The sequence below is a fragment of the Podarcis tiliguerta genome, assembly GCF_965153285.1.
Source record: "Podarcis tiliguerta genome assembly, chromosome: 4".
NCBI classification, from domain to species: domain Eukaryota; kingdom Metazoa; phylum Chordata; class Lepidosauria; order Squamata; family Lacertidae; genus Podarcis; species Podarcis tiliguerta.
In genome coordinates this window covers 44,208,475-44,223,896 of record NC_139537.1, presented here as the reverse complement: position 1 = coordinate 44,223,896, position 15,422 = coordinate 44,208,475, and the positions used below count along the sequence as shown (strand labels likewise).

The 15,422-nt window shown below is 36.8% G+C and overlaps 1 protein-coding gene across 29 annotated transcripts in view; it reads left to right on the top strand.

Moving 5' to 3' along the window:
* The window catches only part of ROBO2 (roundabout guidance receptor 2), a 773,593-nt gene that overhangs the window by 642,634 nt on the left and 115,537 nt on the right, over positions 1 to 15,422 (top strand). For 19 of the 29 annotated variants that reach the window (XM_083439197.1, XM_083439186.1, XM_083439190.1 and 16 more), the window contains exons 7-8: positions 2,918 to 2,929; positions 11,139 to 11,263. In XM_083439197.1, the coding sequence (XP_083295323.1) occupies positions 2,918 to 2,929; positions 11,139 to 11,263 (137 nt within the window). The remainder of the gene's footprint in view (positions 1 to 2,917; positions 2,930 to 11,138; positions 11,264 to 15,422) is intronic. The other 10 variants (XM_083439198.1, XM_083439187.1, XM_083439205.1 and 7 more) reach the window with 1 other exon arrangement.

Here is a 15,422-nt window from a genome sequence, read left to right as displayed (position 1 = left end):
ACCAAGTGTTATGTACTGAAGTTCTCACCCTGGGCCAGCAGGGGGATACTGTAGATAGTTCAGGTCCACATATGCAAATAAGGGATCGAAAGTGATGTTCAGTGATTGGATAGTTACAGAAAATGGTTACTGTTGCGTTCTAGTGGAGCTCTATGTAAGCAGGCTGGCTGAACCCTTCAGTTCAGTTCTGTTCTGGCCTGTGAATAAACAAGAGCTGCTTGAAGAATCGCTGTGTCGTCTGATATGTTCACCCACAACTTAACACCAAGGGTGATAAATAAATACTTGCTTTTAGCCTGCTGTCCTCAAAACCTAGTATTTGTTCCAGTAGACAGCAGGACTGTGTTTTCTACATGCAGCTTTGGCATAAAGATTTCCATTTTGCTGACAAACGTTAGCAGATAAAAGGCAGTCCTTGAAAGCCAAGCTGGGATATTTTTTTTTTCTTTTTAAAGCTAAATAGGGTATAGGAACCCTCAACTATTAATGATAATAACATAGGAAAAACCAGCTGGATCAGTCCAATGACCCATCTTGTCCCAGCATCCTGTTCTCACTGTGGCCAACCAAATGCCCATGGGAAAACTGTAGGAGCATTCTCCCCTCCTGTGGTTTCAGAAGCATACTATCAGCAACTGTGGGAGCAGAGCATAGCCATCATGCGTAGGAGCCATTGATAGCCTTATCCTCCATGAATTTGTCTAATTCTCTTTTTAAGCCATCCAGGTTAGTGTCCATCACTGCTTCACTGAATGAAGAAGTACTTTCCTTTTATCTGTCCTGATTCATCTAATATTCAGAGAGAGAAATAAAAACTTTTATTCATTCACATTCTCTTTGCCATGCATAACTTTATAAGCTCCCTTTTCCTCATAGGGAAGTTGCTTTCCTCTTGATCATTTTGTTGCCCTCTCTGAGCCCTTTTTTCAACTCTACAATATCCTTTTGAGATGAGGCAAGCAGAACTGTATAGATGGCATTCCAAATCTGTTTCCGCCATAGATTTGTATGACAGCATTGTGATATTGGCAGTTTTATTTTCAGTTCTTTTCATAATGATCCCTAGGAAAGAATTTGTCTTTTTCACAACTGTTTCACACTTCCTGATGGTAGATGTTCAGCAGTGGAACAGACTCCCAAAAGAAGTGATGGACTTTCCTTCCTTTGAGGTTTTTAAGCAGAGGTTGGATGGCCATGTGACATGTGTGACCCCTTTAACTAATGTTAAGGGGTGGTACACTCTCCATCTGTCCCCCCATTATAATTCCCAAGGTGACATTCTCTTTGGTGTTTCCCCCTTGGGTTGACCTGTCAATGGCAGCCTGCTAGGCCCCATTAGTTCTAAATGTATGGCTCTAGGGACTAGGGAGTCCACAAATCAGCCCACAGTTCATGCCAATTTGTCTCTACTATCACCTCATTCCCAATGCTCTCCTGGTCTCTCCAACAGCTGGTGGAAATACTTCTAAGCAGAGTCAACTTGTAAAACTGCAGGGTGCAGGGAGTGGCAGATTATTCTAATCCCCCTCCTCCAGCTCTCACAAGTAACTGTAAATTTCTTCCTTGGGCATTTAGGGAAAAATATAGTGATAGTATAATAGGGAATGAGGGAAAGAAAAGATATAAATATAACCAGTGCTCCTCCCCCTAAAAAACAGTTTAGGGGTACTCTCATTTTGACTCAAGAAAATCACCATTTTATAGTTCAAATCTGGAAAAATAAATACAGTAAATGGACAAAAATACAAAGATTCACAAAATGTTTAGGGGTATGTGTACCCCTGTGTCCCCCCAGAAAAAAGCACAGAATATAACAATAAATAAAATTATTATATTCAAAAGATGTCACAACATATTAAGTTCCAAAAGTCTGACTTGGGCCTCTTACAGTCATATTCTATACATGTCTACTCAGTAGAAGGTACTTAAAGGTAAGCACTGACTATAGGATTGCTGCCTAAATCTAACAAAGTTAAATTGGGGGGGGGGAGCAGTTAACAATATAACTTTACTAATTTGGTTAGTAACATTACGTCTGTTTCCTTTCTCCTATATTTAACCTACCAAAAATACCCGGTGTACCTCTGAACTCTTCCTTAAAATATGTTGAGTAAAAGCAGGTGTGACAGATCCCACTCGCCCCCAACAACTCTAATGTGATGACAGTATTCTGCTAGAATGAAATCATTTGTTGAAGCAACTACTTTCAATCTTAGTATCAGTCCGAAGCAGAAATAATTTGTCGATCATTCCCACATTTTAAAAAGAAACTAGAAATTATCTAAGCAGCAATTTGGGACATCTGAGTTGAAATTCCTATGGCCATTGGGAGTAATGTTATATTTTCATCAGGTCTGTCAGAGATTGGAAAAGGGATGTAGTATGATCCTTTGTGTCTATTACTGAATGAGGAAAAATGGTGCCTTGGGCTTTTCTCCGGCCTGTACTACAGTCCTGATCAGCCATGCTTAAAACTCAATTGGTATTTAAATCATACAGTGATGCTTCTCTTTTATTGGATTGACATTTGCCAGTCTATGGTTTTCGATGATGTATTCATCAGGGTCTAAAAGTTTGGGCTAATGTAGAACTACTTTACTTCAATAAAGCATTAGCAATGGCATTTGATGATGGCATATGAACCTATCAAAAGTGTTGCTCATATGATTGATTCCAGACAGCTTTCTTTACTTTACTTTTAAAAAATCAAATCCTATGCTGGAACAAAAAGGTTCTGATAACTGCAACTTAAATAACAGCAAGAGGCATTTAACTATGGCTAATATATGAGAATTTAGTGTTCAACTGAGTATCCACAGTTAAAGCATAACATTACATATCATGCATTCTGACAAACTTTCTTTATTTTTTCTTTTAATTTTGTTATATTATCACCACACCATTGTAATGTCTCCAGCTCGCCCTGTTGGTAAGTAATCATCATTCTATCCATTTTAGCATGGTTTCATACAGTTCTTCATCTTTCATTTTCTAACCATGTAGGACTATCTTCAGTAGTTATTAACTACTACATATCTAATAGGCAAAGCAATGTGTTAGAGAAAATGTTTTGAATCTGTTCTGGACCTTGATTATCCAGTTAGTCTTGACTGTCCTTGATTAATACCTAGACCTTAATCATCCAGTGTTCCTACTTACGCAAATCATTGTGTGTCCTCTGTTTGGTATACAGCTTTTGTGTAGTGAATTGTGATTCTTTTTAAATGAATCATTGTCTATTCAAGTATTTCAATTGTTGTTTTGAAAAAAGAAGCTGCACTCTGTTTTGATGTCAGTAATTATATAGGTTTTAAATTGTATCCTAATGGCCAAAGTCCAGATTATAATTTCAAGAGCCTGTTTAGCCCACTGAAATCTATGAAATGGACAATCATAAACGCCTTCAATTTTGTATTTATTTTCCTTGCATAAAAAGGTCTGAAAGTTCTGCGTCTATGTTTTCCATATGATCTCTAAAATAAAATAATTTGTTACTACTGTTAGAAAAATATTTATACAGAATTGAATTAAGTACCATTAATATTACAGAATCACTGTCAATTTTGATTTTATTTTCTGATGGAGCACTAAATTTGTATCTGAAGTGCCTGGGTTACGCAAGTGTCCTACATCTGATGTTCAGTGGAAGCGTAACTTCTAGGTGAGCATACAGAATTTTCAGTCCTTTTTAATGAAACTTGATAACACTGTTTAAAATCATTATTAAAAATGAAAGATTATAAAGATTCTGAAATCTCTACTTTCATTTTACAGTATTTCAAGTGGAATGGAAATAAATAGGTTACCAGTACTTTTAATGTGGCTTTTTCAAATGTAGAATTCCTGTGGTGATTGCAATGTTGTTGATGGTTTCAGATATTTAAGTTTTTATCTGTATTGTCATATCCTTTTTTTGAACAGGCGTGAAAATTTAAGCTTGAATTATTTCTGTCTGCTCGGTCAAAGCAAGCCATTCCTAGCATATGGTACTGACTGTACATATGCAAAGTCAAGCATGGTTCTGCCTGAGGTAGATGGCAGCTGGTGAATATAACAGCTCTGTACCAGATTCCCATTAGCAAATCAAAACATTATGAGTAATAACTGTATTGCTCATCTCTGAAATAGCTGTTCTTTTTATTTTAAGCTTTTGAAAAGATTTCCTACAGGAGTTTACAGCAGATGGGTTCTGGAAGCAGGATATTTATTCCTATTTAGACCATTTGCTTCTGTTATTCCACTCATCAGATGGGTTTTCCAGATGAACAAGTTAATATTTTCACACACACTTTTTTCCCTTCCTATTTCTCACTGATGCAGTGCAAAGAGTTTATTCCAAATACTGTGAGTGACAATTTAATGGGGAACATTAATTTCATCCATAGTTTTCCTATTTCATGAGAAAATTTAATTTGTTGGAAGTAAAATGCTCTAATCAAATATCCAATGGGGAGGATCCAAAAATATCAATGCCATTACTCTACCAGGTGAGAAAATATGAGAATTTTTTTAAAAATTCAAAACAAATGTGATCAGTTATAAACCTGACTTAACAGTGACCATCAAAAATAAACAGAAAAAGAAATTAAGCACTTTAATGCACTGATTTGGACTTTGGCAGCCTCATGGCCCTTGGATATCATTTATGTGGCATGTCCTTTTTGACAGAAGTGATTTGAAGATGGTAAGAATTGTGAAAGAAAAAGATGCAAAATCTAAAAACCAAGATAGGTAGTGCTCAAAATTAATACCTTTCACGATGTCTCAAAAACTACAGGAAACCAGTCTAGACCCTGGAGCATTTGTCTGAACTAATGCTAGCAAGTAGGGCACTCATGTGCGGGACGCGGGTGGCGCTGTGGGTAAAACCTCAGTGCCTAGGACTTGCCAATTGCATGGTCGGCTGTTCGAATCCCCGTGGCGGGGTGAGCTCCTGTCGTTCAGTCCCAGCTCCTGCCCACCTAGCAGTTTGAAAGCACCCCTAAGTGCAAGTAGATAAATAGGGACCGCTTTATAGTGGGAAGGTAAACAGCATTTCCATGTGCTGCGCTGGTGCCGGCTCGCCAGAGCAGCTTCGTCACGCTGGCCACGTGACCCGGAAGTGTCCTCGGACAGCGCTGGCCCCCGGCCTCTTAAGTGAGATGGGCGCACAACCCTAGAGTCGGACACGACTGGCCCGTACGGGCAGGGGTACCTTTACCTTTACCTTTAGGGCACTCATGTAATTCCTAATGCAAACTGGTGCACTGATGTAATGTTTTTCTTGCCTTCAGAAGCATAGAATTGTTGAGTTTGAAGTGACCATTAGGTCATCTAGTCCAACCCCTAGCAATACAGGAATCCTTTTGCCCAACATGGGGCTTTAACCCATGACCCTGAGATTAAGGCTGGATGTAGACACATCAAAGAAGCGATTCAGTTAAACACATTGTAAACTTCATACAGGGAAGCTCCATTGGTGAAAAATGGGACTCCACAGTGCCATCTGGTGCCATAGTGTTATAATGCATATAAAGTGCTTTATCTTTACAAATGTAGCTGAGTCCTGTTCTCAATTGAGCTATCTGTGCATAGCAAGTTTTTTTCTAGGAAGTTGACATGTTATGTTTGAAACTGAACAATTTTTAATCTGTCAAGCCAGATTTGGATTCCCAGCCATATATGGCAGCTTCCAGAGGCTAGTCAAGTTTTTTGCTGGCTACCCTCATCAGAATTATTGTTAAGCATCTGATGAGCCAATATATATGGCTGATTAGCTAGGTGTTGTTTGTGGATCACAAGTTATTTAGACTTGGGCTATATAGGCTGCTGTAAAATATATTGATATTTTACATCCCCAAATCCTGTAATTCAGTTTTCCTAAATTTTCATGCTGGTGACACACTTTTAGACATTCATCATTTAACATCACAGTAATTTGAAAGCCATTGGCTTGGTTTGCACATCATGTTAAACCATAGGTTGTGTTTAACTATGGTCTAATGTGAACAAGCCTCATTCTAGTGTACCATGCTCAAAAATCTCCACTTTGATTCTCTTCCACTCATAGCAAAAAACCACTAGTCTTGGTTTGACATGTCATCTGAGCCCAGGCTTGTTGCTTGTTCTTTGTAGTTTGGGTAAAACAAACCAGAAGCCCAGATTCAGAAGACAAGACAAACCAAAACTTTTTTTAAAAAATTTCTTTTTATTGAGATTCACTTAAATAACCAAAAGAAAAAACAAATCAACAATTTCAAAAGAAATATCCAAATATAACACAAAAATAACATCAGTTTCCGTTACAGTTCTTTGTCTTCTTCCTTGAATCTTTATATCTTTAAATATTTAAATCTTTCCTCTACGCACCTATTGACCTCCTTCCCTCCCGATTTCGGGCTTCTTAATAAAAATTCTTTCTTTTTCCTGCAGCTATTAATTGTTAATGGTTTGCGCATCGTAAGATTTATATCAAACCTGCTATAGTTTTTAAGTTTCTATAATTCCCTTCAATGTATACCATAAATTTATTCCAGTCACTAATAAACTTTGTATTTTTTTTGTTTCTGATTTTTTGTGTCATTTTTGCTAATTCAACATATTCGAATAATTTTATTTGCCAATCTCTGATCGTTGGGGTGTTTGGACTTTACCAATTTTGTGCAATTAATATTCTAGCCGTGACTGTAGCATACTGGAATAGTGTCTTATCTTCTTTTTTAATTTCATCCCCAATTATTCCTAGTAAGAAGGCCTCTGGTCTTTTAGGGAAAGTGTATTTAATTTTTTTTTTAACTCATTATAAATAATTTTCCAGAATTTCTTCATTTCTTCGCAGGTCCACCACATATGGTAGAAATTGCCTTCTTTGATTTTACACTTCCAGCAGGCCTTATTTCCTGATTTATATATTATCCCTAGTTTTGCCGGTGTGATGTACCACCTACACATCATTTTTTCCAAATTTTTCTGAGTGTGACACATGCCATGAATTTCATTCCACTAGTCCATAATTTCAACCACTAATCATATTCTATATTGTGTCCCAAGTCCATTGCCCATTTTGTCATGACCTACTTTATTTCTTCATCTTTAGTGTCCCATTCTAGTAATATGTTATACATTTTGGATAATAACTTGGATTTACCTTCAATTATTTCTATCTGAAATTTAGACAAAAAGCTGGGGGTCGAGTTTATAAATTCTGTTGTGGAAAAGAAAAGAGGGGTAGCGGTATACGTCAAAGAAAAATGGGAACCCAAAGTGATCTGCAAAGATGATGAAGGAAGGATTTTGGGGGTACAAATTAATTTCCAGGGTGAAAAATTTAATGTGATAAACATATATGCCCCAAACCTGAATAAATTGGAGTTTTTTTTAGGAAACTGGAACAAATATTACTGGAGTTAGAGTGTAACAAGACGATATTATTGGGATATTTCAATGGAGTGCCGGCACCAGAAATAGATAGACAATCAGAGGAGCTAGGCTTTTAGTAAATAAGTGGTTAAGAGCAGATAGGTAGGTGCAAAGCCACTCATCTTAATAGACAGAAGATGAGATCTCTTAGACATTCAGAGTTGCTTTCTTGTAAAGTCTTTCCTGCTACTCAATCCTTACACATTTTACCAAAGCTCTAAAGATCCCTGATATATTTTAGACAGTTAAGTTGAAGTCATAGATCATCAAACTATAATTTTAGCACAGTTCTCCCTTAACAGTTGAGACCAGGTTTCATTTATCCATCTGCAAAAGGATATTGTTTGAAACTTCAGGTTCCTGAGAATTTTGTACTTGAATCACTCATGGAACTTTAAAGGAAACATAATTTTTTTCTCAGAGACTCACCTTTGAATATTCTGAACTTTTTGCTTTTCTGTGAGATTATGTGGATGAAGACTGCAGACACAAAACAAGGAGGTTTTAGGAACAGGGTTCACAGGACTGTACATTGAGTAGCTCAGTTTCAGTTATAGAGAAAAAGTAGGTTACTAAGGTAATGAATCTCAAAGCCGAAAGATTTAAGCAATTAAACTTCCAGTCCTTGTGCAGACAATAAATTAACTACAGTTGGAAGAGGACTTTCAGAATGTATTTGTTTTAGATCTTGCAGCCTGAAGGCACGAGTTCCATCATGAATTAAAGATCTCATTTGATACACCATTTCCTTTGAGGTAAACATTGTGTTAATAAATCATGAAAGTCTCAAGTGAGCTCCCATTTTTGAACTGTAAGCTTTCCAAAAATAATTTTTAATTACATTTCAAAAAGGTCAGTTTTGGATTTAAATAAACCTTAATGTTGATGTTGTCGTTCTGGTTTCTTTATAAGTTACATTCCATTAAGTTCCTGAGATAAAAGATTTTTATTTCTTTCTGAGTTCAGTAAGCAACCGATTAATCCCACTGTGACAAACCTGGTTAAACATTTCAAGGTGTTATAGTTAAATGTATATATATATCGATGCTACAACCATGTAGAGCTCCCATTAAATTAATTGAGTTGTCTTCTCTATTCTAATGGATTTCGAGAAAATTAGGAGTCCTGCATTTGCTACTTCCTTTTGTTTTTCCTACCTAACAATGCAATGGTTGCTGTGACGCATTTTGCTCTGCTAACTTGCAACCACCTGATTCATCTTCATCTGTTTATGACTACAGTAGGGAATAACTGAAGTGGTGCAATGCAGCTTCTGCCTGGCTGATCCATTTTTACCCTGACGCCTGAGAATTTTATTAGTATTCAGTAACACCTTTGTTATGCTAGTGATTAGTATATAAGGACCAGCGCTATTTTTCAAGAAAAACAGGGGCCAGATCTCACCATGAATGCCTCCCTTGTTCTCTTAGAATGGCAATGGCACCCACCTGAGAGGTGCTGGAATTCAGTTCTGGTGAGTTCCAGCTGGGGAAAAAAGCCTGATAAGGACTGCAGAAAAAATCATTTTAAATACTTCTAACCATTTCTTGCAGGACTGCTTTTAAAGACTCAAGACCAAAGCTTGAGCTACAAAATAACTGTATCACTTTGTGTGACCTTTAAAAGCCATTCAGTCAGGCACAAAACGACATTTCAGGGGTGGGAGGGGGAATGTTTTGCTGTTACTGTCTTGAGTAACATAAAAATGCATACAACTCCTGTCTTGCGCCTCACTTTTAATTCCTGCTGTAGAATACAATCTTCCTCTGTAAAAACAACTCTGAACATGATGTGATTAACCTTAGGGTCCCATCCCCTCATCTCAATACCCACCTCATACTTGGCCTGTGCTTTCTATTCATGTTCAACCATCTCATTTCCATATCAGCCAACTTGCCCTCCCAAGCTGCTATTAGCATAACAGAGCTTTAGTGTGACATTGATTGAAGCCAGCGCTTGCTGAACATAGTATCAAAGCATAATTTGCCAGAAATCAAATCTAATTTACTGTGTACAGTATTTACATTGCTTCCAAACAGTGCTTCTAGGGGGAAAGTATCTTAGGCCTCTAATCTTAATTGTTCTTGCTGGTTGTTGTTTTAATCTTGTCTAATTCTCTGAAAAGCATGAAATATATTTTCTTTTAGAGCCATTGCCTTTAACTTGGAAATGTCAAACATAAATGTTTCCTATGACCTGTTAATTTTGGACCAGAAGCAATGAATGTTAATTGCTTGATGGCAATCAAAAAGCTTGGTTGTTACACAGTAAATATTTTTCTCAACAGGTATTGTAATATGATATATTATAGATTATTAGATATATGCAACCTAGGAGAAGCAGCATTTCCAACAGCTGTTGCAGGTTCCAAAATCACATACTTCACCTGAGTGTCTTATAAGAATGTATGTGATATACTGATTGATACATTTAGACTTCTACTTTTATTTGTTCTTTAAACTTTTTGATCTTGGGCTATTTTATGCCTAAAGTGTCCAATCCATAAAATCAAGTTCTGGAAAGGAGCTTATGATGTTTATTATCAACAAATCAATGTATATATGCTTAATAATATAGCTGCAGTTACTGTAACATCAAAGGTGTCAAAATCTATGTTTCAGAAGAAAAAGCAGTGCTGCCTCACGTAGTTTATGCCTATGCCCATGTTTACACATGCACACCGTTTGGAAAATGTGCTTTCAGCCTATGTGTCTTCTACAGTTTTTTCACACTGTGGCTTTGCATTGTGATGTACAGTATTCTGGAGATCAAATAATATTGTTAATGTCAAGCGATGAGTAATGCTGTAGCTTTCTCCTGCTTGGTCATCTGTGGGTTGTTGCTGTTTGTTAGGGACGCTTAGGAAATTAATTGAAATGAAAAGTGCCATAGAGGGTAAGTGGAAAGACATTTGAAAAGCAAGGATGAGATAATCTCCCCCATTCCATTTAATTATTATTCAGTGGATTGGCTCTGCCCTGTATTCCACTATACCCGCCTTTTACTTTAACTTGGAGAATTTCTAAAATCAATCTCAGAACCGTATGCAGTTTTCAATTTGCTACTGTCTTTTTTCCCTTTACAGATTAAATGGCAGTGCACAGCACATATGCACATGATTAGAGCATCATGCAAAAAGATTCTCAATGAAACCATACATTTGCAGCAGGATTTCCTTTTGCACCATGATTTAAACAATGCAAATGTGTGCTAAATCATAGCACAAAAAAGACTATTAATATTTTTTAAAGATTGTATCTAGATCCCCATTTGCAAGCTCTTTTAAACAATGTGTTCATGCATATTGGTAGCCTATAAGAATAAAAGACACAAATGGAAAACTGCAGCAAATTTTATGTATGTAAAATGTTACAAATTTACAAATGGTTAAATAAAAAATGGAAGGAGTAGTGGAATATCAAGTAATTTATAAAATCCTAGTATGCATTTGGGTGGAAATTTGTCAGTACCTTTATCTAAACTGTATTTTGGCACAACTCTGAATCTTGTTTTCAAAAATACTATTCCTTTGGCTTTTACAAATACTATTCCTTTGGCTTTTACACAACTTGTGGCTACTTTTCCTATCTTTAGATAATGTGTCTTTTTTTTAATAAGTCAGAGATTATATTCTCTGGAACAAATAATAATAATTGCAGCCCTTTCCCGTTTTATATATTACATATTGCTGCAAAGAATGTTTCTTTCTTAACAACATATTTTCACCTCTCACATCATAGCACCTCCACAGTTTGTGGTAAGGCCACGCGATCAGATTGTTGCTCAGGGCCGAACAGTGACCTTTCCATGTGAAACGAAGGGAAATCCCCAGCCAGCTGTGTTTTGGCAAAAAGATGGCAGCCAGGTGAGTCCTCTAATGTTAATTTTATTCTTTCCCTTCTCTTTATATCATTATAGCATATACAAATGTTCCTGTGCTAAAAATGTTGTTTTAAAAAGCTGAAATATTAATATTTCTTCTTTCAAATATGATGGCTGCCACTCTGTACTGGCCTTACTATTTCCACCATTACCATGTTTCATAGAATTATAAAGTTGGAAGGGATCCCAAGGATAATCTAGTCCAGGGGTCAGCAAACTTTTTCAGCAGGGGGCCAGTCCACTGTCCCTCAGACCTTGTGGGGGGCAGGAGTATATTTTATGGGGGGGAATGAACGAATTCCTATGCCCCACAAATAACCCAGACATGCATTTTAAATCAAAGCACACATTCTACTAATGTAAAAACACCAGGCAGGCTCCACAAATAACCCAGAGATGCATTTAAATAAAAGGATACATTCTACTCATGTAAAAACACACTGATTCCCAGACCATCCACAGGCCAGATTTAGAAGGTGATTGGGCCAGATACACACACACACACACACACACACACACACAGGCCTTAGTTTGCCTACCCATGATCTAGTCCAACTCCCTGTGATGCAGTAATTACAACTAAAAAATCATCTACATAAACTCTTACGGAGTCTAGACTGTGGTGAAAAATTGGAAAGAAATACTGAGGTGTATTCAATATTGAAATATTGAATACAGACTATAAAATCTATGCTGGGGTTATGGCTAATAGATTAAAAAAGACTCTAAACAAAATAATCAGCAGAGACCAGGCGGGCTTCTTACTGGATAGACATATAAAAGACAATACAAGAATAATAATTGACCTTTTGGAATATGTGGAAATGAAACCAAGTAAAAATATGGCCATGTTATTGGTTGATGCAGAAAAAGCTTTTGATAGAGTATCATGGAATTTCCCATTGGAAACTTTCAAAGGTCTGGACATAGGGGAGAAAATAATTAATGGAATTAGGGCGATATATGATAACCAAAAAGCAAAATTGCTAATAAATAACGAGATCACCGAAGAGTTCAGCATCGAAAGGGGGACAAGACAGGGGTGCCCTCTCGCCCCACTTCTTTTTATTGCCACCTTGGAACCACTTTTAATAGCAATAAGAAAGGATAAAAATATAAGAAGAATTAACCTAGGAACTCGATACTACAAAATTAAAGCCTTTGCCAATGATGTAATCGTAACCACTGAAAACCCAGTGGAAAGTATCCAAAAAATGCTTGCACAACTGGAAGAATTTGGGAAGGTCTCTGGGTTCAAACTGAATAAAGGAAAATCCAAATTATTAACGAAAAATTTGTGTAAGTTGGAACAAGAGGAATTGGAAAATACAACAGGTTTAAAGGTAGCCAATAAGGTAAATTATTTGGGGGTTTGGATCACCAATAAGAATATAAACTTATATAAGGACAATTATGAGAAGAAGTGGCAGGAAATAAAAAAAGAATTAGAGACTTGGGGGAAATTGAATTTGTCCCTGTGGGGGAGAATATCCGCAGTTAAAATGATGGTGCTGCCAAAGATTATTTTTATGTTCCAAACAATACCTATAATTAGAGGCGTAAAGTGTTTTAAGGAATGGCAGAAAGACCTTGCCAAGTTTATTTGGCAAGGGAAAAAACCACACATAAAATTTAAGCTACTAACAGAGTTGAAGGAAAAAGGACGCTTTGCGGTCCCTGACCTTAAACTGTACTTTGAGGCAGCGTGCTGGACATGGATTAAGGACTGGATATTAATTAAAAGCACGGAAGTCCTAGATCTGGAGGGATGGGATATTGTGTACGGGTGGCATGGCTACATAGGCTATGACAAGGTTAAATCCCACAAAGGATTTTTAAATCATATTGTGAGAAGGGCATTATATGAAGTATGGGAGAGGAGTAAAAAATCAGTAGTAACCAAAACACCATGGTGGCTGTCACCAATGGAATCGATGTCGGTTCACAGGATAAATATGAACAGCGATTGGCTAACATATAAGGATTTAGTAGAGGAAACAAGTAGTGATCCGATAATAAAGGGCCTAAGCGAATTGAAACCTGGCTGCAGTACTATCAATTAAAAGCCACCCTTGAAAAGGATAAAAGAACCAAAGGATTTGACAAAAAAATATCCTATCTGGTGAAGGATATTTTATATAATAATCAAAAGATACTTTCTAAAATGTACAAACTACTTTTGAATTGGCAAAGAAAGGAGGAAGATATCAAAGAAATTACAGTAAAATGGGAGAGGAACCTGGGACATATGATCAAACCCAATATTTGGAATGAATTATGGACTAAAAATATAAAATTCACGGCTTGTTTCCTTATAAGGGAAAATCTTATGAAAATGTACTATAGGTGGTACCTGACCCCTGTAAAACTTGCAAAAATAAATAAATCAAACAATAACAAGTGCTCGCGATGTAAGGAACAGATAGGAACATACTACCATATGTGGTGGTCCTGTCTAGAGATACAAAGATTTTGGAACATGATTTATGAAGAGATAAAGAGATTGATAAAACCTACATTTAGCAAGAAACCGGAAGAATTTTTACTAGGAATGGTTTCAGATAATATTCCCAAAAACAAAACTAGGCTACTTATGTATGCAACATCAGCAGCAAGGGTTATAGTGGCAAAACACTGGAAAGATAAAAATACACCCACTAAAGAGGAATGGGTAGTCAAATTGTGCGAGTACTTGGAGCTCGCAAAGCTGACAGATGCAATAAGAGATAAACCTTAAAAATTGGTGAAAGAAGAATGAGAATGTTTAAATAATTATTTAGGGGACAAGGGCTCAGCAAGAAAGTTCTGGCTATGTTTAGAATGATGCCGCACAGAGAAATGTTCCCTGATACCAAGATGAGGGATTCCTTTGGAATGCAGATAGAGATAATTGATAAGAATAATGATCTGTTGTGAGCTTGATGGAAGTGTGCAATAGATGAGCCTTCCTGCTTTGGCTCATCTTCCTTTTTCTTTTTCTTTTTTTTCTATTTTTCTATTTTATTTTCTTTTATCTTTTCCATAGTTGCTTATGTTCTGTGTCATGTACTTTGATATTTTTGTAATTTTTAAAGTTTTTTTTCATTACTATTAAGGAATTTTCCTTTGTAATTTTGGTTGTCTATATTTATATGTACCTGTTTAAAGCAAAATAAAAGTTTTTTAAAAAATTTAAAAAAAAGAAATATTGAGGTGCTTAAGAGTGTCCCAATCTACAGCTGATTTGAAAAAGATGAATTCCATGCTAGGAAAGGACTGAGCATGTAACTTCGCTAGAAATGTGGGAGACAGGGGGCAATCAAAATTACCAGCAAATTGGGGAATCTTCCCTATAAGGAAAAGAGCTTTTTACTTTGGAAAAGGGTGGCTAACAAGGAGCATAATAATGTTTTATAAAATTATGCATAGTACTAAAACTTGTGGTCATCTAATGAAATGGACAGAATTTTAATGAAATGAAATATTTTCACCAACACACACATACTTTGATCTTGTGTATAACCAAGACCTGGGCGCCACTATATTAACTAAACTAAATGGTGCAACACCATTCCTTGTCAGTGGGGTGGGAAACGGGGCTCATGAAACCAGTAAAAATTCAGTCTTCTTTTTAGTAAGATTGTATATGAGTCTGAGGGATTAGTTGTGGTGTTAGGTCAAAGAGACAGAGCAGGGATGTTGCTAGTATACTGTCTACCCTGTTTTATTCCAAGCTCCTTTCCCAAACTGATGGAAATACTTTCAGATGTGGTGTCGGAGAACCCCTTCACAGCTGGGGGCAAGGAGAGAGAGACACTTCTAACATCCACACCATGTCTACCTCAAATGGGCCAGCCCAAGACTTCATGATTTCTATGGTTTCCATGGCAACCATGATGTCTCAATACATCATTGTCCTGACATATGTGGCTGGACATAATTTCAACTTGGTCTTTGCCGATCAAAATTCTGTTGATTGGGGGACTTATGAGCCCATTTTCATGGATAGTTCACTCATTGGTGAGTTTGGGGTAGAATGCAGCTGCACCACTATGCAAGGGTGGGAACCCACATAAACACTTATTGAATCTAGTGGGTTCCTAAATACTCAAGGATATTTTCCAGCTGCTGTCCAGGGTCCTGTCACACTAGGAAATGATGAG